Source organism: Tetrahymena thermophila, assembly GCF_000189635.1.
Source record: "Tetrahymena thermophila SB210 genomic scaffold scf_8254747, whole genome shotgun sequence".
Lineage (NCBI taxonomy): Eukaryota > Ciliophora > Oligohymenophorea > Hymenostomatida > Tetrahymenidae > Tetrahymena > Tetrahymena thermophila.
In genome coordinates, this window is record NW_002476507.1 from 14,201 (window position 1) to 38,659 (window position 24,459).

Here is a 24,459-nt window from a genome sequence, read left to right on the forward strand (position 1 = left end):
AATTCTAAGAGCAAAATAAATGGTATTTAAAAATTAGAGTTAACAGATATAAAAGTATTAGTTGATTTCTACAAATAACTTCTAAAATAGAATTAATTTTGCTTTTGATGATATTTGCTTTATTAAATATCTAATTTTATAATTTTTTAAATAATCTTATGATAATTATTATAATAAATTAATTGTAGAATTAAATGTCAAAATAATTTTTATAAAGTATTTATAAGTTAATAACTCTAAATATTGGTAGTTAAAAGGAAGAAATTAAATGTATTTTTAGAAATTTATTAAAATAAATTTAGAATTAAAGTATTTACAAAATTAATTTTGAGCATAAATAAGAGATTATATATAGCATTAATTTATTATTAAAAATATTTCTGTTATTATAAATTTGTAATTTAATGTTTCGTTTGAAATGTAATTTCTTTGCTTTTTATAAAATAATATAGATATTTTTCTAAAATCTTAGATAATTATTTTGTTATTTCAAATTTAATATAAATTAATTAATTTCAATTTCTTAATATTATTCAACACTTTTTATAAACTATTTACAAAATTTTAAGATTTACAGCCAACTAACTATAAATTTTCTCTAAATTTTTAAAGGGATTTAAAGACTAAAAAAGTATAAAGCAGGCATTTAATATTTAATAAACTCAAACAAGTTTGCTGGTTAGGTTTAAATGAGTTCTCCCTCAAGATAATCTATATAAAATTTAGGAAAAGATTACAATGCATAGTAAAGCGATTTGATGTAGAAATACTTTAAGTATAAGTAATATTTAATAGATATAATATATAAATGGCATTAAATTAATTTAAAAATTAGCTTAGAACAAATATAAACTAAATAAACTCCTTTTAATGAAGGATAAATGAAATAAATTTCATTAAGTAAGTTATACAACTAAAACTAGAAGTATCATTAACAATAATAGCATTAACAGTCCTATTAAAACTAAGAACTTGTAGAAAATGTATAGCCATCGTACTTGACTAGCTAGGGAAGCAAAAAAAGCAATGATATGCTTGAGGTTAATTTTATATCATAAATGTAATTCTCAACTTAAAATTCATTTTTATAAAAAATTTTGTTGAATTTCATTTGTTTGTTATTTCATAAAAATAATTGATGTTATTTATTAAGATAGATTTCCCTTAGTATAGTATAAATTAGTGCTGGTGATAATCATGTGATCATCTTAGATGGTAATATTATTCTTCGATTTATTTATTTTGAACTGATTTATAATTTTAGATTAATTTAGAGTATTTTCATAGGGAAGCAATAATTATGGATAACTAGGAATAGTGGGCCAAAGTTTTCTTGAAAAATTTTCTTGCGTTGAAGTAATACTAAATGAAATAATATTTTATAAAATGCACCTAATAACAAGTTTTAAAAACAAAATATTTAAATTAAAGGTATTGCTAAATCATTAAATTCAGTAAATATCTTGTGGATCTGATTTTTCATTTGCTCTTTCAAGTAGAATTAAATTTTTTGTTTTCTTTTAAAAAATATTTTTATATAATTAAGCTAAAGGAGAAGTATTTTCATGGGGATAGAATTGTAAAGGTTAATTGGGATTAGGGATGAATCAAAATGTTTAAATACCAACATTAGTAGAATCACTTGTCAACAAAGGTAAACATTTATTTGCTTTGATGATTAATTTAATAAAATGTGAACTATTTTATCTTAGAAACATAGTTGAAGAATGCTGGCAAAACTTAAATAAGAACTCAAAGTTGTGAAAAAATATCATCACAATAATCTCATCTATTTAAAAGAACAGAGTCTTTAGATAAATTGCTAAAAAGGTTTGATAAATTTGTAGCAGAAAATAATTTTATAATAAGTTAAAGTTATGAAATATAATCGGTGCTGGAGGCTGGAGAAATAGTTTCAAAAATTTCTTGTGGGTCTCTACACACTTTAGCACTAACAAGTAAATTAATTTTAAATTAACAATTTTAAGTAATATAATTCTTAATTTTTTACTCTTAAAAGCTCATGGAAAAATCTATTCTTCTGGTTATGGTGAGTCATTTGCTTTAGGGCACGGAGATGAATAATCAACTAATTTATTTAATGAAATCAAATTTTTTTCCTCAACAAAAAAAAATGAAAAAAATAAGAGCAATATTTAAAGTACATCAATAATGTGTGAAGGTGAGTATGTAGAAGACATCTCATGTGGCTTAGTTCATTCTGTATGCTAAACTAATAAAAGAATGTTTTTTTGGGGAATAACTAGTGAATAACCTTTGAATATTTTTCAACTTCCTCAAGAAATCTTCTTAGAAGATCTTGTTTAACCATAAGATAATTATCAGTAAAAAGTAATAGAAATCTAATGTGGGCAAGCAATCACTTTGCTATTAACTAGAGGAGTAAATTTAATAATATTTTTTACAAATAGTTAAATATCAATAAAAATAGGGAAATGTTTACACTTTAGGTAAATTTTAAGGTGAAATTTCTTAAAAAGATAGAAATATAGTTCATATAGCAAAGAGACTTAAATCTCTTTCATCTATTTCAAAAGTAAATAAAATATAATTTAATACATTTTTTTATAAAAAAATTAATGAATGAATAAATAAATAGATTTGTGTTAATGGTAATCACTGCTTAGCATATTCAAAGGATTAAAAGAAGGTATATGGATGGGGGAGTAATTAATATGGGTAGCTAGATTAAGGTTCATCTCTACAAATGGTAGTGACACCTATTGAAGTGGCAAATTTAAACGCTGAAAATTAAACAGTCTTACTTTCTTGTGGAGGTAATGTATCCTATGTTGTAACTGATCAACCTTATTAGATAAAAAAAAAGATAAATAAAACAAATAACGCATAAGTATAACAAGTACCTTCATCTCCTAAAAGAAGCAATGAAAGAGAAATAGAAATCTTTAAAACTTAATTTGAGAATACCAAAAAGCAATTAATATTAACAAACAATGAACTATAAAAATAGATAGAGTAGATAACGCATGATAACTACTTAATGGTATAAAAGGAAGAAGAGAGCTAAAATGAAGCTAAAAAAATTAAGGGCTTGCTTCAATAATATGAAAAAGAATTAAATTTTTATAATAAACAAATTCAATAAACAACGAATTAAAATATCAAATTTAAAATATAAAACTCAGAAAAATTTAAAGATGTAAAATCAAGAACATTTTAGTCGAATCTAGAAATAAAATTTTCAGATTTGGAAATTTAAAATAAAATAACTGAAGGAGGTTATGGAATAATTTATAAAGCAAAATGGAGAGAAATAGTTGTCGCAGTTAAAAAATTTAAAATTGATTACAATAACTAATAATAAATTGTAGAATTTGTTAATGAGTGCAATGCTATGGAAGCTCTAAGGCACCCAAATATAGTATTATTTTTAGGTAAATTATTTCACTCTGCATCAATTAAAATTCAAAAATATTTGCTATTAATTTTTAAATAATAAAATTAAATTAGGCGCCTGCACTGAAATACCTAATTTTAGCATAGTTATGGAATATTGCTAAAGAGGAAGTTTATGGAGTCTTTTGCAGAACCAATCAGTACCTTTGACTTGGGAAGACAGAAGGAAGATAGCCCTAGATATTGCTAAAGGAGTTTTCTTTCTTCACTCTTCAAAACCACCAATCATACATAGAGATTTAAAAAGGTATATTATTTTATAATTTGCATATATTGCATCAAATATGCAATAAGTATCAACCAGAAAATCAGATTTTATGCTACTGGTCATCTATTTCTTTTTATTAAATATTTAAATTTGTAATAAAAATGTTTATTTATTACAAATTTTAATTACTCTTCTTAACACATTCAAGTTAAAAAATATAAAAATTTAATTAAATAAAACCTCATGAATCTTCAATAATATTCTAAAGCTTAAATGTTCTTGTTGACGATAACTTTAGATGCAAATTGACTGATTTCGGATGGACCAGAGTTAAGCCTTAAGATAATTATATGACAAATAAAATAGGTAAATTTGTGATTTTGTGATGTATGAATTGTTGTAACTAAATATTTCCAATTAAATTAAATAAATGAACAATTTTAGGAACCTATTAGTGGATGGCACCAGAAGTAATTAAAGCTTTCTATTACACAGAAAAAGCGGATGTCTTTAGTTATTCTATTATTCTATGGGAAATAGCATCAAGAGAGCCTCCTTACAGAGGTAAATTCCAATAGCATTAATAAAAACATATTTTATTCTTTCATGTTTAAAATATTAAAATGATTTCAAAACATATCGTAGGTATTAAAGGTGATGTAGTTGCGGAAAAAGTGATGTGTGAAAACTTAAGACCTATAATACCCCCAAGTACTCCTAAATTTTTCTAGAGCTTAATATAAAAGTGCTGGGTAATTAATTATTACACTTACATTTTTTAAATTTATTAAAATTTTTGTTGAAATATAAAGGACGCAAATCCAGATAATAGACCTACGTTTAAATAAATAGTCAAAGATTTAGAAGTGATGATTATGGAATGATTGACTGATCATTAAAGTTATCCAAAAATATTAAATGTATTTAAACTCGGATCTTATTTAAATAAAGATATGATCATATTTAAATAAAATGAGTTATTATTTAGACAATTACAAGATAAACTATTGAGAGAGGTAAAAATAATGAATGAATGGTTAAGTATTGTATAATAATTAGAATTAAAAAATAAATAAAATATATTTAATGTAAATAGCCAATTAATTAATTGAATTATTTAATTTAATTTATAAGTTGTTGTTAATCTCTATTAATAAATAAGTAAGTAAATATATAGTTGAACTAATAAAAAATTATTTATCTTTTTTTGAGGTTACAAACATAAAATAATTATTATTTAATTTACAAGTTAAAGTTCACACTATTACATTTAATTAAAATCTTTTGGATTGCTTAAAAAAATATTTGGCATCTAATTTTAGCTTTTGCTTTGGTATTAAGTTAATTTCAGTACTAATAAACGAAAATAGTTAAAATTAAAATATATCTTTAAACAAATTATTTTGCTTAAAAATAAAAAAAAAATTTTATTTATTTAATATAATACCGTAATTAATAGATACTTAAAGTAGCAAATTTCAAAAATTTGTTAGAGTTTTATGAGTTATAATTTCAAAATAATCTATACCTCACAAATCAAGAAACGAACCTTATGGAGGAATTATGGTATAATTAAACTAGATAATCAATCAATTATATCTATTTTACAAAGTGATAAATTATGCCTTTTCATTTTTCAAAATAAGCTAACTCATTCAGTGAATTTCCAAAAATATTTTTATAATGAAATTGATTACACATTTTTTGTCAACTTCAGCTTAAATAATACGCTTAACAAAATAAAGGTTAATTAAATTTCAAGCTAATGTTTTGAGGCAAAATTATTATTATCCATCTATATAATATTATTTGCATCAATATGATATATATGACGCGATTTATTAATTAAGGGAAGCTATGTAAATTTTAATAAAGATTATTATGCTAACAGAGCAAATGACGTAATCCTTTTAGTATGCAAACAAAGTTTAATTTAAATATATTGAAAATTAATTTTTAATATCATTTAAGTATGCAAGAAGGCTCTGGTTTGCATTATAGTGAAAGCTTTTAATTTCATCACTTCTTTCTTTTTTAATTTACTATTCGTAAGGCTTATTTTTATATAAACAATATTCTATACTCAAAAAATATTAATTATTTTTTTGCATTTTAAAATACATATAAAAATTTGAAGATTACAAAGTCTGCCTACAGAAGTGAGTGGGGTCAAAGTAACATAATCACATTTATTTAATTAAAATAACAAAATAATTTTCATAAAAAAGTTAAATCTCCTTTGTTTCTAAAATATAGATATTTATTTGAACCTGCATCGTCATATATATAATTTAATAACCAATTTACAAATAATACATTAAAGAAAGAAATAATAAATTTAATACAAACATTGTAAAAATAGTTAAAAAAAGTTCCTTTTTAATAAGAAAATTGGCAAATTTACTTCAAAATTTTGTAAATAATTTGACATATTTTTGTAGAAAGAAAGATTTTTAACTTTTTACCATAACCATTATTATTATAAAAAAATTAAAGCTTTCACGCACTATTTTTTAGTGCCAAATTAATTTAAAGTTGTAATTTTATAATTTTAAAGAAAATTTTTCTACTTTTTTATTAAATACAAACAATTATTAATTTTTTATACAAATTAGATTCACAATAACAATTAAAAATTGAATGATTTTTAAAAATTTAATTAGGTAGGAGCAGGATTGATATATAGTAATAAAATATATACAACAAAGTATTTAGTGATTAATTGGTCTAACATTTTCATCAAAACAGAATTTAAGCATATCTTTCTTTAAAATCAAAAGAAATCGCTTGATGAATAATAATAACAGCATGATTTTTTACTAAGATGATGGTATTTATTTACACACTTAAAATTAATTATTTAGCTATTAAATAGGTTTAATATGGCTAGAAAGCAGCATAATTATAAACTTAGCTTAATAGAAAATTATTAAAAATCATACATCTAATTTCTGTTTTATAAATAGGTTAGCAATCTAAAGAAAGAGCAGATTAAGTTTTAATTTTGTAAAATGCGTATAATCCATATCAAATCAATGGAATAGAGTAGTAACAAATGAATTTTTATTCTGGATACGAGCAAAACCAACAAATATTCAAGGACAATAGCTTATTTTTGTTAAATTAAAATAATTTATTACACTAATACTATCTCTCAGGAAGCGGTTAAGTTGGGAATATTGTTTAAAATGAAATAGAATAAAATCAACCATCATAATGCAATTTATACTCTGCTAATTTTTGTTAAGCTTTTGAAGAAGAATAGTATTCAATTTAATAATTACGTAAATCTGAAAAAGAAATATATTTGGATAAAAAATTGAGCTCAAAATGCTATTACTAGGAATAAAAGCTGATAAAAAAAAGGAAAATAGAAACAAACGAAGAATAATTTTAATTAGTCTAAAATAAAACACAGCGTGAATTGCTAGAAGAAAAAGGTAAATAAATATATTTAAAATTTTAGACATTTTAATTTTTATATTTTAAAATAATTGAGGTACATTCTTAATATATCTTTAATGTTTCTTTATGGTAAAAAAATCATTTTATTTTGAGATTAAATTAGTAATAATTTATGAAATTATCAAAACCAGCGAACTGATTAAAAAATCAATTTGGAAAATTATAATTTTTACAAAAAATAAATTTTAATTATTTATATTTTAGATTAACTTTTTTATAAATTAAAATAAAATCTTTGAATAATAGCTGTGTATAATGGAAACAAGATAAACTCAGGAGAAGTCAGCTATAACTCTTATATTGATGGTATTGGTATAAATAATTAAAGAGCTTCAATCTCACAATATTGTTAAGCTCGTTTTATTGACGAAAAAAATCAGTTCAGAAAAAAATAGGGATAGGGTAATATTACTGATCTTATTAGAATGAATGAGTATAACAGCTAAAATTCATGGGGATTTCAACGTTTAGATGAAGATAAAAAGTATGATTGGGTTATCGAAGACATATTTATTTAAAATAGTTGGTCTGCAAACATGGGGAGCGGAAAATCTTAAATGCTTGGAAAAGGTGCATTTGGAAATGTCATAAAAGTAAAAGATAACAACACATAAGTACAATATGCTTTGAAATTCATTAAAAAAATCTTCTTTAGTAAAGCCATCACTGAAACAGAAATCATGAAATAATTAAGTGATGATAAAAATATTATAAAATATTATGATATATATTTATATGATTAACAAATGGAGAGAAACTAAGTTATAGAAATTCAGCAATATCTAGTCATTGTTATGGAATTGGCTTAAGCAAGTCTTGAAGATATTCTTAAATAACGTATAATTTGTCAAGCTCATTGGACTACTGTTGAACTATTGACAATAATGAAACAGATTTCTTTGGCTTTGCAGAGCTTAGCTAAAAAAAATATAGTTCATCGAGATATAAAACCTTCTAATATTTTATATTGTCTCAAATCATAATCATACAAATTAGCCGATTTTGGTGAAGCTAAAGTCGTTGAAGAAATTAACTTTGATTATCTTCATTCTCCTAGAGGAACCAAGAGGTATATGAGTCCTGAATTATTGAATGGACTTAACAGTATTAAGCAAGCGAATTAGTTAGCAAATTAATTATTGAACGATTCTCCAAATAACTTATCCAACGAGTAAATAAATGAGAACAACAAAAATAAAGAATTAAATATGGTTTTTGATAAAGTGATTGAATTATAAAGTTAAGAGCAAAACTATTAAAATGATTGCATTAAATCTGAAAATAATTAAAAAATAGAAAACTCTGAAAATCCTAATAAAAACAATTAAATAATTCAACATAATAACTTTGATATGAAAAAGGATGAGGAGGAAAAAAATTTAGATGCCAATTAGGCATAATCTTCTTAAAAAAATAAAAGCAACTCTGAATTTAAACAATTGAATATTAAAACTAATGAGACTAGAGAAGTTATGTATGAACCTTATTCAAATGATATCTATTCTTTGGGCTTGTGCTTTTATTAAATGAAATACCTTGATGATCTTTCATATTATAATGGGCATAAAAGCAAAACTTCTACAACTGAAGATTACCTATAATCTAAATTATAAGAAGATGATTAAATAGATAAGCTCATTTCCAAGATGATTAGCTACAATCCAAAGTATAGACCTAATATCAATCAAGTATTGAATTTTATTGAGGAATAACTTAGTAAAATTTCTTAGGAATTAGAAGGAATGACTTTTAATTATGAATCATCATCTTCTTCTAATACAATTGATTAAAACAAAGTTACTAAATCTATTAATTAAACTTAACTAATTGATACCTTCGCATAATAAGGTAGAAATATTCCATAGTCTTAAAGTGAGCTATTTTAAGAAGAAAAGGTGCGCCAACCTTCTCGCTAAATATTATTTAATTTAAATAATACATACGAAAATATTTTAAATGATAAGATCGTAGTTGGGAGTTCTAAATATTCAAACTAAAACAATAAAAATAATAGTAAATAGCATTCATTTTCCGACTATGAGGAAGATGAAAGTATTGATGATGAAGATGAATAAAATGAAGATTATGAAGAAGAAGATGAGGATGAAGAAGAATAGTAAAAAAAATAAATAGAATAATATTAACAGACAAATTCAAACTAAGAAAATAATATTGAGGTAGGGATAATAACTAAAATTAATAAATAAGCAAGTGATTAATAAAACTAATAAAAAAATCTTCAGCAATAAAAGAAGTTAGCAAAATAAAACAAAAAAGAAAATATAACTCAGAATTTATTTGAAGAATGTAAAGCTAACGAACCTGCAGAACATCATAAGAGTGATTTTATAGAAAACAAAGTTAATGAACTGCAATTTTTAAAGCTTATTGAAACTAAAAACTAGAGCAATCTTTCAATTACATAAAAAATTTAATATATGATTGCAAGAGCACAGGCTTATGAGAGTTTATTGAAATTCTAAAAGGCGAGAGATACTTACTAAGAATTATACGAAAAGCACTTTCAGTGCTTATCTCCATTTGATTAAATTAATTTACTTAAAAATCTTGGAAGATTAGATCATAAAATGTCGAAATTCAATTCATCAATAAAGTTTTATTAGCAGCTTCTTGAACTGCTTAAACAAAGTAAAGATTTAAATGATTTGTAAATTAGTGAAGTTTACCAAATGTTGGGCTCTGCTCACTGTTTTTAAGGAGATTACTAAGCTGCTCTCTTATACTATGATGAGAGTCTGAAAAAAAAGGAAATGCTTAAAGACTCTATAGAAAAAGAAGAAATTGCCGATTTACTTGTTTATATTGGCCTAGTTAAAAAACACTTATAGCAATATCAGTCTTCTCTAGAAAATTATTAAAAGGCACTTGAAATAGTCAACGAAAACCCAGAAAAAAATTTAAAAAGAATTAGCTGTATAAAAAAAAATATGGGTACTGTCTATGATCACCTTCAGAACAATTCCTAGTCAATCCAGTATTTAGAAAGTGCTTTGCAAGACACAATATAAGCATATGGAACAGAGAACGAGAGAGTAGTTAATTGCCTAAACAAACTAGGTATAGTATTAGTTCATAGTGGTATTCATAATCACGAACAAGCAATAAGGCATTTTGAAAGGGCTATTAAAATTATGAAAAAGCTCTATAAGATGGACACTATAAATGAATCTCTGAGAAAATAGTTCAGATTTAAAGACAATCCCCTTGATGAAGCTATAAATCCTTTATACACAAGAGCTCTATAAGTAAACGAAGAAGCCTATATTTTATATAGATAGGTTTACGATTATTATCATGTTGGTGTAGGAATCATTCTCGAAATTAGAGGAATGATCTATCACTATCTTTAAAAATTTTCTTTTGCAGTGAAATACTACACAGAAGCTCTCAACATTTATACCATTATATTAAAACCAGAACATGAATTTGTTAAGCGCTCGTAAGCATTTGTAAATATGGCTAAAACTGAAAATAAATTTTAAAACTTTCCAAAAATTTGAATTTTAATTAAAAAAAATGAATAAATAACTTTTAATAATAATTACAACTATATCCAAATTATTAAGAGAAAAATGCAGTACTTTAAACAAAAATAAACAATTAATTATAAAAAAAGTTTAAATTTAAATAAACTAAATACTAAATAAAACAAATAAAATATTCGATTTTAATTTATTAAGCTTATCAATTAACAAATTAAAATATAAATTTTAAATTATAAATAACCAAACAAATAAAAAATAAAAAATTTTTACTTTGTAAATAGATACTCTCTCGTATTTTATTTAATTGCTATTTATAAATATAATATAATACAATAAATAAATAAATATTTATGTTACTTTTAAGTATGCAATTTCTAATAACACTTTTTAAAATCTTTCTTTACATTATTTAAAAATTTATTATTCAGTCTTTCTTAATTTTACATAAAAAATTTAATTTAAATTTAAAATTAACTATTATTAAATATTAAATTTATGATATTATGGTAAGAGTGTATAAACAAATCCGTTTTTAATATTATTATTTAAAAACATACTCAAAAACCTACATTATACTAAGTGAAAAGATTTGATGATTGTATATTTGTTAGTTAGTGTTAGCTTTGATATTAGTAAAATAATAAGTCAATCTTATAAGATTTAATCAATTTTGTAATAATAAGAGCTATTAATAAAAGTAAGTTATACCTATATCTACTAATGAAAAACCCTAGTTTGTAAGGGAGCACAGCCAAACAGCATATAAGATTCCTAATCTTAATATTAAGTTGCATGGCTATAGTAAGAATACATCAAAATATTTTAATAATATTAGAAAAAGTTGTTAACAAATCATTTTTAATGAAAAAAGTTCTCTGACTATTATATCATTGATATTCCTGCAGTAATATAGATGCAACTTGTTGATTATTTTGCTCCAATTTATGGCAAAGAAAATACTGAAATTTTATATAGTTTTTTATATACTATATACTCACTTCCTAACGTTATTCTTCCTCTTTTTGGAGGAGTTCTCACTGATAAAATTGGTAAACAATTTATTTTTTATAAAAGTAAATATAATTTAATTAATCAATCAAATCTTTAAAAATGTTTAGGCTACAGAAAAATGACAATAGTGTTTGTCTTTTTTATTACTTTAGGATAAGTCATCATATCAATGGGAATGAAATTCCGTAGTCTTGAGCTCATGATTTTTGGTCGTTTCGTATTTGGAATTGGAGGTGAATCTGTTAATATTTGTATTAATACATTGATAGTCAATTGGTTTTAAGGAAGTGAATTATCTTTTGCCTAAGTAATTATTTTATCAAAAACAAATTTGAGTTTTATATAAATAAAGAAATGACATTTTTTTTTATACTAATTTATAGTCAATAAATCTTAGCATGATCCGTGTAGCTAGTATTTTAAATACCTTCTTAACTCCTAGAATCGCTGAAGTAAGGACTATTGATTTCAAACATATTTTTTTATTTCATAAAAATTAGCATATGTTAAAATGAAATTATAATTTTAATTATTATTTTTAATTAAATATTTAGTATAGATCAATGAACACTTGCTTTACATTTGGAGTGTTTGTCTGTCTATTTAGCATGTTTAGTTCTATTTTACTAGTTTATCTTGATTATAAATTAAATAACTAAGGACTAGTTGATCAAATAATGGCTTCCTAACCATAATAACAAGTTTCTAATTGGGAATACATCAAAAATATTTTCAAGAAAATACAAAAAAATACTTCTAAATTTACTTAGGTAATAACATATTTACAACTTCTTTATTTTAAAATTATTATTTGAAATAAATAGTTTTTTAAAATTTCAAATTTTATAACTTTTTATTTTATAATTAATTAAACTTAATATTTATTATATATAAATTTTAAATTTAATAGATTTTTTGGGTGTTAACATGCTTGATGGTTTCCCTATATATTACAGTCATTTCATTTAATACTTTCTCAAGTTCTATTTTAACTGATTTGTGGTAATGTTTTATCCTAAGAATTTAGTTTAAGTAATTATTTTGAATTAAAAGGCTGCCAAAGGAAAATTCAGTTTAGAGAAACTAAGAAATTGCTGGTGAAATGATGAGTGTACCTTATATAATGGCATGTCTTTTATTCCCAGTTTTTGGTTTAATTTGTGATAAATATGGATAAAGAGTAAGATTACTCATTTTCTCTAGCTTTTTAACTTTGATTTCATTTATACTACTTCCTTTTGTATATCCTATTACTTCATTGGCAATTTTAGGATTCAGCTATGCTATTTTTGGGGCTGTTATTTGGCCAACTGTTTCTTATGTTGTTCCTTCAAAAAGATTGGTAAAATAAAACATTTAAAATTTATTATAATAACATTTGATTATTATTTAGGGTATTGGCTATGGTTTGATGAGTTCTATTTAAAATTTAGGCACTGGACTTATGCCTTTAATAATTGCTTTTATCAAAGTCTAAGGTAATTCAATAACCGTTGTGATAACATTCTTGGTTATTTCTCTGGTTTCAATATATTTGTCATTTGTTCTTCAAAGAATTGACTCCTAATAAAAAAGTAATCAAATACATTTATTTACTATTTGAAATTAATTTTATTTGAAATTTAAAAATGTTAGTAAGTCTAAATGAGGCAGACTAGAACTTAATCATGCTCAATTTAGAAGAAAATAATAAAAGTAGCTACAGAAGTTCAGCTACTAGTTCATAATAAGAAAATGAATTCAAGAAAAGCAGTACAAACGATGAAGAAGATGGATTAATTTCAAGCAACAATCATGCAGAAATATTTAGAGAAACTTAAGAAGGAATTGAAAATTAAAATGCAGAATTTTAAGATGATGAAAAATAAACTCTGTATATTTGAAAATGTTTTTTTCAACAACAATTAATAAAAAAATATATACCTTACTAAAAAGTATAATTTTTATTGTTACTAGATAAAAACATTCAAACATATTTACATATTATAAAATTTATTTTGAATATTTATGGTATTTATTTGTTGATTTATACAAATATTTTTGTTTAATAAAATTTTTCCTAAATTGACTAAAAATATAATTAAAAAGAAAAATGTGAACTTTAATGAAAAAATAAAATTAGAAAAATATTTTACTTATTTTCTTTCCTGTTTTTTAATAAAAAGTAAATTCTCAAATAATTAATATATCAAATTCAATTTTGTAGAAATTTTTATCAATAAGGAAATGTTTTTTGTTAAATTGCTTCACTTATTTTATGTTTAAAAATAAAAAATGAATAAATATTACATTAATTATTTCTAAAATTTATTTTATGCAAGTAAACCTCAATCAATCAATAATTTAAATTAATAAAGTATTTTTAAATATAAAAAATACATTTATATAATAAAAAAGTTTTTATATAATATACATCATAAACAAACATAATTTTAGTGATATTAATAAATTCTTTAAACTTTTCAATAAAAATTATCAAAAGTTTTAATCAAAATTTACATTTTCAGGTCCAACATCTTCTTCATCATCAAAATCAATAACTTCTTCTCCATTATGGTCTAACATTGTAGGGTCAAATTTCTAACCTCTTTCTCCAAAATAAATTTCAGACATGTCTCCAGGAGATTTCATTCCTTAAGTTGGATTTACTTAAAGATTAGACGTGTGTGATAATTCTCTCTAGATTTTCTTTTTTTTCTTTTTCAAGGCATTCTTTCTAGAGCTTTATGAGGAATTAACATTAGCTTCTATTCTTTGAAGATATATCTTTTCTAAATTCTTTAATTTGTTTACGTCAACAGCAGGAACTTTGTAAGCTATATTCTAACTTGAAGGTGAATTACCTTTAGACCTACTACTTAGATTGCCTCTATTCATTTAAGTGTAGCTCATTCGAGGATCTTAATTGTTAAAACTTGAATTAAATTGATTTTGGTAAAAACCTTAAGGTATAGCAGTTTAAGAAGAAGTGTTATTATTAAAATCATCGAAGTTTTCTATTAAGAGTTAGTCTGTTGTATTGCCATTTGCATTAGGATTAGCTAATATAGGATTAATATTTCCATTATTATTTGAGTTGATTGTACTTAGATTATTGCTCTATCCTTAAATGTTAGGCTAAGTATTTTGCTTTATGTCTACTGAGAGAGCATTAACATTTTAAGAGCGTGAGTTATTAAGTCCAACCTGCTTTTACCTTTTCACTGGACTATTTGATTTGTTCATACCATTTTATGGATTTTAACTGTTCATAGATAAATTCGAGTTACTTGGCTGTAAAGTCTTTTACTTTTATTAATTTTGTTATAATTTGCTTGAGCCATCAATATTGTTCTAACCAAATTAATTCACCATCTTTTTATCAAATCCTTAGCTATTTCCAACTCCAGTTGTGAACTATCCTGCCTATGGTTATGATTACCTTGTATTATTTCCATCGAACCCAGTATTATTCATAAAGGCTTAACTTTGGCTGCTAGAAATATTTCTATTTAGTTAACTCAAGCTTTATTAGAGAAGTTACATTTAAAGTGCACTTTAAGGTGGTTAAACAAAATAGTCTTCTTCATATCTTTAGTTAAGTATATTGAAGTCTGTTGGACTAATTTCATTGAAATTCATTTCCGCCTCACTAGCTGTGTGCAAACTTTCATCAGAATCATAAATCTATGTTAAATCAATAAATTAGTTAACATAAATATAATTTAAACAATATCTATTACATTGTTCTTTTTTTCAGATTGTCCTTTTTTCTTTTTTGAATTTTGATTAGCTCCTTCATCATCTGAAGTACCAAACAAATTGTTCTTTTATGGACCTTTCTGATTCTTATTGTTTCCTTTTACAATATCATTAGGAGTTATCATTTTCTTATTTTTACCCATTTCATTTTAGTTTTTATCTTTTTTAGATAAATCCTCATCCAAATCTTCGACTTCTGGCATAATTTTCTCTACCTTATTTTCATCTAAATTTTAAGCCTATTCAATTCAAATAAATAATAAAATAATTTATCATAATTTTTAATGTAATTTTTTAAAATTCATACTTTTTTTGTCTTATCCTATTATCCTTCCTTTTGGTTGTTTTTATTTTATTCATTTTAGTCGTTAAGAGGATTATTAAAATAAAACAACATGTCATCTTCAGCCTTGTATTAATATTTATTTATTATTTAAAATTAAAAAATCATTTTTATAAAAATAGTTCTTATTCTTTACCTTTTTGTTTTTATCATCTAAAACCTTTCCATTTTTATCTAATTTATTTCCATTTTTATCAATTCTGTTACCATCTTTATCAATCCTATTACCGTCTTTGTCAATTCTATTACCATCTTTATCAATTCTGTTACCATCTTTGTCAATTCTATTTCCATCTTTATCAATTCTATGTCCATCTTTATCAATCCTATTGCCGTCTTTGTCAATTCTATTGCCATCTTTGTCAATTCTATTTCCATCTTTATCTATCCTATTGCCGTCTTTGTCAATTCTATTACCATCTTTATCAATTCTGTTACCATCTTTGTCAATTTTATTTCCATCTTTATCAATTCTGTTACCATCTTTGTCAATTCTATTTCCATCTTTATCGATTCTGTTACCATCTTTATCAATTCTATTACCATCTTTATCAATTCTATTCCCATCTTTGTCAATTCTATTACCATTTTTATCAATCCTATTACCGTCTTTGTCAATTCTATTACCATCTTTATCAATTCTGTTACCATTTTTGTCAATTCTATTACCATCTTTATCAATCCTATTTCCATCTTTATCAATTCTATTACCATCTTTATCAATTCTATTCCCGTCTTTGTCAATTCTATTTCCATCTTTATCAATCCTATTGCCGTCTTTGTCAATTCTATTACCATCTTTATCAATTTTATTTCCATCTTTATCAATTCTATGTCCATCTTTATCAATCCTATTGCCGTCTTTGTCAATTCTATTTCCATCTTTGTCAATTCTATTTCCATCTTTGTCAATTCTATTTCCATCTTTGTCAATTCTATTTCCATCTTTATCGATTCTGTTACCATCTTTATCAATTATATTACCATCTTTATCAATTCTATTCCCATCTTTGTCAATTCTATTACCATTTTTATCAATCTTATTTCCATCTTTATCAATTCTATTCCCGTCTTTGTCAATTCTATTTCCATCTTTATCGATTCTATGTCCGTCTTTATCAATCCTATTACCATCTTTATCAATTCTATTACCGTCTTTATCAATTCTGTTACCATCTTTATCGATCCTATTACCATCTTTGTCTATTTTATTTCCATCTTTATCAATTCTATTTCCATCTTTATCAATCTTATTTCCATCTTTATCAATCTTATTTCCATCTTTATCAATCTTATTTCCATCTTTATCAATCTTATTCCCCTCTTTATCAATTATATAACCATCTTTATCAATCATATTTCCATCTTTATCAATCTTATTACCGTTTTTGTCAATTCTATTGCCTTCTTTATCAATTTTATTACCATCTTTGTCTATAAGATTGCCATCTTTATCTATCCTATTTCCATTTTAGTCAACTAATTACTATTATTCATTCTTATTATTTGCACTTTAGGCAGCTGCAGCACCTACTACTGCTCCTCCAATTAAAGAAGTACCTGCAATCAAAGCTGCTTTTTCTTTCATATTTTCATCACCAGACTATTTAGAAAATAATCGTTAGCGTACCTCTTCTCCTTCTCCATCATTTTCATCTTCTTGCAATCCTACTCCCATACTTACATTGTTCATCATTTATCCTGAAGGATCTTAAGGATCATAGTAAACTGTGTGACTTTAATTTAACTATGAGGGGACTTAATCACTACCATTATTTTTGTTGAAGCCGTTACTGTTTTAAAATTAGTTTGAATTATTTAAATTTTTGTTTCTTTAATTTTCTAAATCTTCTTAATCATCCAGAGATATCATTTTATTTTTATCAAAGCCTTTTGAATTTGCTAAACCTGCCATATTAGAGGCCCCAACCATTTTTTTCATAGTTTGATTCTAATAATCTTCATCATAATAATCTTCATCCTCATCTTCTAATGAGTTTTCTTCTATAGGTGGGAAATCTTTAAAAAAAAATAAATCTTAAAACAGTATTTTTTAAATAAAATTTACTTTTATGGTCAAATACAGGAGCAACATGCTTTTTCTCAAATTATCTCTTTTTTCCAGGTTTAGAGGACTCTGATAACTCATCCTGAATAAGATAAGGTGCTCCATTATTAGAGTTATTTAATACATTTCTATCTATAGCGGCATTTGTTGAAATATCATTTGGGTCCATTACTTAACTGTAAGGTTACTGTAATTGTTCTACTTTAGTCACTTTGTTATCCTTGCCAAATTCGGTAAGACTAGAATTTGACTCTGATTTTTTAAGATGTCCATAAACTGATCTTTACCTTGCCCTCTCCATGTAAGATTAGTCGAAGGGGAAGAATCGTTGAGTAAATTAGCTCATTTGTTCAAAATTCATATTGTAGTTTTCTTCAAAGAAGGTTTCATTCTTCAATGCCTCCCAAATCATGAAAATAATCATAAAAATGGTCACAAGCAATGTATCTAGACTTAAAATATAAATCTAAGTGGAATTTTGATATTTATAGCTAAATATGGCTGCACTTAAAATAATTAAGAAGCTATTAAATATAACACTTAGCACAGAAACTTTATTGAAAGGAGATAATAAGTCAATATCTTTAAGTTTTGCCTTAATTTAAAAAGCAATTTGAATATTTATTTTTACAAAATAAAATTTACCTTAAAAAAGTTTTAGTTAAAATACTTGCAGAAGATAATTTTTTAAATTTTGAAGGAAATGAGGCATGAAAAAAATATTGATACATTTTTACACATCCTATTTTTATGAGATAATTCCCACTCCATAAATGAGGTATCTTTAGATATTGTTTTTCTGTATAATATGTAATAAACTAAATTAAATAGGTAAATAAGGACGAATCCTACGGCAGCAGCAATTGTAGTTATTGACATAATTCCATCATTTAAATAGCATATCGCTATCAATATTATCCAAGATATCCATTCAAAGAGAGCACAAAAACCCACAATGCAACCAGGAACAAATGTTTGAGGTTTTTCATATTTAGAGAAGTATACAGATATGCAGAATGCTATGCATGACAAAAGCATAGGGAAGGGTACTACTTTAGAGCTATTATCTGATACTGCTGCCGGCACAATTGCCTATTTACAACCACCAGCTCCGTCTGGTACAGGAGCACTACTAGGACAAGTAGTGTAACAGACACCCTAAATTTAAACAAATAAATTATTTTTTTTAGTTTTTAAAAATTAGTAAATTTACTTAATAAACAACTGCTGATTAAGAGCATGTAGTACACAGTGATTTATAAGAACATGCAACACAATAATTCATGCAAGGTTAGACTGTCCATGTTGCATTGTCTCCAAAGTTACCAGCAGGTATTTAAGATTATGTAATACATTTTTAGTTATACAAATATGTGTTAGGGTAACAAGAAGTACAAGTAGTGCTTATGGTATCACAAGCTTAGCAATTTGGATCACATAGACCACAAACATATACTCCGCCTTGCATAAGCCTTGAATATCCTGAAGGGCAGCTTGAAACACATGTTGTTTAATATTTAATATATCCAACAGAGCAAGCGGTACAGTTTGTATCAGAAGTACAAGTATTGCATCCTGTGGGGCAAGGTTTACATTCTGTTCCTCCATTAGCTAGGTAATATCTAATTATTAAAAATAATTTTTAATATACTTCTGTAAATAAATTTTTTAAAGAGTTACGAGCTATCACATTAGGTTACACATTATGTATTTTATTTTTTATAAAAGTTGGGATCGCATGAAGTGCATACACCAGCAGAAGAACAAGTTAAACAATTTCCTACAGTTGAGCAAAGTTAACATTTATTGTTAGATCCCTCTAAAAATTAAATAAATAAAAAAAATATTTTAAAAAACATTTCAAAAATGCCCTTTTTATTGAATATCTTTTATTTTTTTATCTTATTTTATTTTATAGTAAATTTTTTAAATATTTTTTGAAAAAATGATCAATGAAAGCAAAAATATTTATATTTTATTCAATTATTGTTGTTATTTATCAGTTTTAAAAACTTTTATCTGTGTTATTCAATTAATATTTAAAAAAATATTTTTTTTTTATTACAGAAATATAGATTAGGACAATTTGCGCTGCAAGTGTTTATTGTTGGATCTAAGTAAAGATTGCCTGAGCAGGAAGTGCAAAAAGTAGATGAATTCATACAAGCTGTGCATGGCCTAATTAATTGTTAAAAATATTAAATATTTAATTTATTTTTTAAATATCGAATACGGGCTGCATGATGCGCATATACTTTATCCACTTTGAGTAGTTTAGTAAGACTATGCTGGACAGCTAGCCACACAATTTGGAACAGCAGGTACACTATTTAAAATTATTTCTTAAACATATACATTTTAAGATTAATAATAAATAGTATTTTGAGGATAGCAAGTTAAGCAGCTTGAAGGATTGGCATCTTAGCAAGTTTTACAAAATGATGATACATTACATTTATTCTTGTATACGAGATTAGGAGAAGTGTATTATTTAATTGGATAAAGCGTTCCGCCAACTATTTCATTGAGAGTTATAGTGAATGGAGTATTTGAGTTCTGAATTAATTAGTTAGGATTATTAACAGACATTGTAATCAAGGATGGGTCTTAATTTGGATAGCAAGAAGATAAAGTTAATTTAGATGTAGTATCACCCGCTGACCCTGTACAAGTAGATAAATTTACAGTTACACTAGAAGGCAGTACAAATTATACTAGATCAGTTGCTGTTACAACTATATTACCATTTTATGGGAAAGGAGATACTGTTTAGATATTAAATTAATATTAACTTGCAATTCCTAGTTAGCTGTTTGTAATCACCAATTATACTGTAGATAAGCTCTAAAATTATGTATTTTAAATAGTCTAAGATGATTCATTTCCAACCTAATTTTATGAGTACCCAAGATCTCCTGTTATTTGGTATGGAGATGTACTCAAATAATTTAAAACATTTTAAATATTAAATTGATAGTTTGTAGATGGCTATATATCGGTATTGAAAGTAACTGTCTATTATATTTATAAAAATATTTTGTTAATTTATTTTTGAAATCATTCTATTTAGAGATACCAACTAATTAGTTGAAGGTGTATTAATAGTGCAGCTTAGAGTAAGCCCTGGTGTGATAGGTGAGCAAGTTGTTTATGCAGTTATTAGAAAATTATGAGTATTAGTTGGTGCTGTAAAAGTTAAAATCATTATAGACGGTTTGGCAAGTAGTACAGTAGGATTGAAAGATACTGTAAACACAGCTGTTGCTAAATTTTAAGGACTACTTGAAATTACCCCAAAAGATGAAAAACCTACTAATTTAATATTATCTGTACTACCATAGTTAATAGTGCTTTATAAAAAAGTTTTATCTGGTGTAACATCATATGCAACAATCTAAATGTAATATATTAATTATTAAAGAATATTATCATAAAAATGAAATAATAATGATACTTAAAATTAGTAGTCTAAATTTGAAACTGGTGGATTTCTTATAGTAAACTGCACATTAATTGGAGTATTAGCAGTAATTTATTGAGTAAATGTCAATGTTAATGGAAATTAATTATTTGATGAAGTAGTGATACCAGTTGAAGGACTAGTAACAGATATATTATTTATTTCTAAAACATAATTTGGAAAATTAACAATAATTTAGTTAGTGGTTAGCAAATCAACTGGTGAGATAAGTGTAAGTTTGTAAGGAGAAAGCGTGTAAACATTCTTTACTCCTGGAGCATTATTTACTAGCTAGGCTGTAGTAAAAGGAGCAGGTAGAGTGGTAAACCCAAAAGTATTTGAATTATCATTAGACTCAGAAAGACCACCATTTCTCAAGAATGTTTAAACTGAAAACTTTGAAAATTATATTATTGTTGGGTTTTTCACTTGATTTATAGTAAAAACAAATCCAATAGCCTTTTAAGTTCCAGAATATGTATATGACAAGGTAACAACAGTAGGTGTACCAGCTTTTGTGCATGTAGTGGGATTAGAAAGCAGTGAATTATCAGTAAGAATAAATTTTAAAGTACAAGAAAAGGCTATTAAATTAAAAATTAAATTATGTTTACTAATTAAAAAAAAATTATTAATATACTTCCACCAGCATTTATTGATAAAGATGAGGGAAGAGTAAGTTAAATTTTTCCGGATGTAGAAAGAAATGAAAATTAGCTTTTAATTGTAAATTCGTGAGTTGCTGAAGTTGCACCTACCTGTAAGTCATTTTAATTAGAAGTTGTTACTTAAGCAGCTTTAAGAGTATTTTAATTTATTTATATTTTAGTGTTACTGCATTAAGTATTCAAGATTTTGTCAGACTAAAAATTGATATAAAAAATATTTTAATTTGAGCTTTAAAAATTAAAAATAAATAAATTACAACGAGATCCCTTTTATACTAACTATAGCCTGCTAATGGTAAAAAGGGTTAAACAAAGAATTATGCAGATATGTTAAGTCCATCTATATCATAAGGAAGTTAAAATGATGGTATAATAATAGATAACCATTGTATGTATATGCCAGCCATGCAAATAAATGGATAGGATTAATAATTTACATTACCATTTAAATATTGATTAAAAAATATCACTTAATTGTTGGTACTAACAGAATTCGATGGTACCCCAGCATCTGCTTGTGACCCAGCATTTTAAATTTGCATCGTAATACCAGTTATAGCTTGCTAATTGGGTGGAAGATTAGATAAAGTAAATTACACAGAGGAGTATATATCTTAAAAAAAAATAGGATACATCAATATTTTTACAAATACAGTCTAACCTGACATGCATGCTTAATTAGTATAGCTTCCATTACTTGTAGGAGAGCATAGTATTTATACATTTCCGTTTTAATTACAATCTGGAAATGTCTTAGATGATGCTTACACGTTAGTATTTGAAAATTATGTTTAAAAGGCAGTATACACAGTTGAACTAGGACTCTACTAATAATTAAAAGCTGCTATAATTATCAATTAGGTTCCTTCTAATACTATATTAGCGGATGTAAATGGATTTGTCATTTAAAAAGTTAAATCAACTATTTAACCATTTAGATTTATTTATGTGAAACTTAATGCAACTTTGTACAAACCATTTGGATTATCAGTAGTAACAGTTGCTGATAATGAACTTAGTAATGTAGATTTGAAGCTTGCTTATTATGGTACTGATGTTTGCTAGCAGCCACTATCAGGTAAAAGAGTATCAGGATACCAATACATTGGAAGAGTTAAAGCAATTTAATTTATTGCTGTAGTGAGAGTCGGAGTTGTCACTTTTAAACTGTATTCACCTATATCAGATATAATTTTCGATGGAGTAGTTGATGAGAAACCAAACTATATATTTGCATCTTTTAATAAAATAAAAAATTATTTTTAAGTGTTAAGCCTTGAAGCTTCATTCAAAAAAGAAGAATTTTTATGTTGTGTTGTTATTTATATTAATTAAATTATATAAAAAGAGTTTGCATATAATAATATTTAATTTATTTTTACCTAAAATATTATCTGGTTATACTTATAATGGTGTAGAAAGGCCAATAGAATTAGTTGTGCCATATTATACAGAGTCATAAAACGTTTAAATATTTATTGTTCCTCCATATTAAAAGGTACTTACTATTTGTATAGTTAACCAATTTGGAGGTACATTTTATCCACTACATGGCATTTAAGAATTAGTATCTAATATTGTGAAAGGATTTGGAATTGAAATTTTTTTTTGGGTGGAATCAAATACAGCATTTATTGAAGTGGTTTTGTCAAGTTTACAAAATTAATCGTTATTTACAGCTTAGTATGAAATTTTTGTGATACTACTAAAATTTATACCCAACAAATCACTTAGTTGTAGTGTTAAGAATTTAGCATTTTATGGAGGATTAAATGTCACAAATGTAATTTTTAAACTAAATCCTGAAGCTCCTGGATTTCTTTAAATTGGCTAACACTAAAATAATCTTATCATTAAAAGGATGACTTGTAATAATAAGATTTTATTCTTTATCAAGTTCATTTTCCGCTTTTTTCTAAAAATATCAGATACGAAATACAACAATCTTTCTTATTTATTTTATCAAGCTATTCTTTTAATTAAGTAAAACATAACAAATAAATAGAAGAATTCTAATGAAGCTTGTTTGATTTATTTTAAATATTACTTATTGATACATTTGTTTATGAATTATTTTTTACCTTCTTTTTTCTTCTGTTAAAGTAAATTTCATTTTAACCACTCAATAAATAAATGAATAGTTGAAATATGTGAATAATAAATATTAATTCAATTTAAGTATTTTCATCCATTAGAATTTGTTTTTATAAATTAAAATCTAATCTTTATAAAAATTTGTAACTAAAATATTGTTAACATCAATTAATCAACAGAAAAAATTCAACTAAAATGATTTTGCTCCATTTTTAAAAAATGATTAATAGTTAAAATAAGTGTGTGTTTTCTTTAAATTAATTTTATTAATTACTAGTTAAATTTATTTTTAATTATTTTTTTGCAGAGATAAAATAAAAAATGTAATATTTATTACTCTCTATTTTATAAATTTATTTAAAAATTATCTTTCTTAATTTTGTGACTAAAAATTGTCAAATGTAAAAAACACAATTTTTAAATTCAATTTTTTATTTTATAATAAATTCTGGATATT

General features: G+C 24.6%; 4 protein-coding genes across 4 annotated transcripts; 3 read left to right on the top strand and 1 right to left on the bottom strand. All coding sequences in view use genetic code 6, as the record gives it.

Annotated features, from left to right (window-relative positions):
- Positions 1–689: 689 nt before the first annotated feature.
- Positions 690–4,530, top strand: TTHERM_00140760 (tyrosine kinase domain protein; the record flags this gene model as incomplete). Its single annotated transcript, XM_001011013.2, has 15 exons — positions 690–781; positions 836–1,060; positions 1,154–1,215; positions 1,265–1,356; positions 1,432–1,495; positions 1,547–1,654; positions 1,713–1,958; positions 2,021–2,403; positions 2,453–2,557; positions 2,621–3,416; positions 3,493–3,685; positions 3,915–4,012; positions 4,091–4,210; positions 4,292–4,398; positions 4,459–4,530. 15 exons carry the CDS (start codon positions 690–692, stop codon positions 4,528–4,530), a joined length of 2,763 nt encoding a protein of 920 aa, XP_001011013.2.
- Positions 4,531–6,436: 1,906 nt separating this feature from the next.
- On the top strand, positions 6,437–10,632 carry TTHERM_00140770 (tyrosine kinase domain protein; the record flags this gene model as incomplete). The annotated part of the gene is made up of 3 exons (XM_001011014.1): positions 6,437–6,476; positions 6,613–7,086; positions 7,358–10,632. The coding sequence occupies 3 exons, from the start codon at positions 6,437–6,439 to the stop codon at positions 10,630–10,632; spliced, it is 3,789 nt and encodes a 1,262-aa protein (XP_001011014.1).
- Positions 10,633–11,337: 705 nt separating this feature from the next.
- On the top strand, positions 11,338–13,511 carry TTHERM_00140780 (MFS transporter; the record flags this gene model as incomplete). The annotated part of the gene is made up of 9 exons (XM_001011015.2): positions 11,338–11,418; positions 11,489–11,666; positions 11,736–11,935; positions 12,012–12,080; positions 12,183–12,398; positions 12,539–12,630; positions 12,682–12,970; positions 13,022–13,202; positions 13,264–13,511. 9 exons carry the CDS (start codon positions 11,338–11,340, stop codon positions 13,509–13,511), a joined length of 1,554 nt encoding a protein of 517 aa, XP_001011015.2.
- Positions 13,512–14,103: 592 nt separating this feature from the next.
- Positions 14,104–23,762, bottom strand: TTHERM_00140790 (transmembrane protein, putative; the record flags this gene model as incomplete). The annotated part of the gene is made up of 15 exons (XM_001011016.2): positions 14,104–15,294; positions 15,351–15,608; positions 15,677–15,778; positions 15,849–17,731; positions 17,781–18,375; positions 18,426–18,938; positions 18,994–19,402; positions 19,461–19,599; positions 19,846–19,958; positions 20,014–20,795; positions 20,857–21,174; positions 21,235–21,824; positions 21,881–22,103; positions 22,166–23,145; positions 23,291–23,762. The coding sequence occupies 15 exons, from the start codon at positions 23,760–23,762 to the stop codon at positions 14,104–14,106; spliced, it is 8,568 nt and encodes a 2,855-aa protein (XP_001011016.2).
- Between the last annotated feature and the right edge of the window lie 697 nt (positions 23,763–24,459).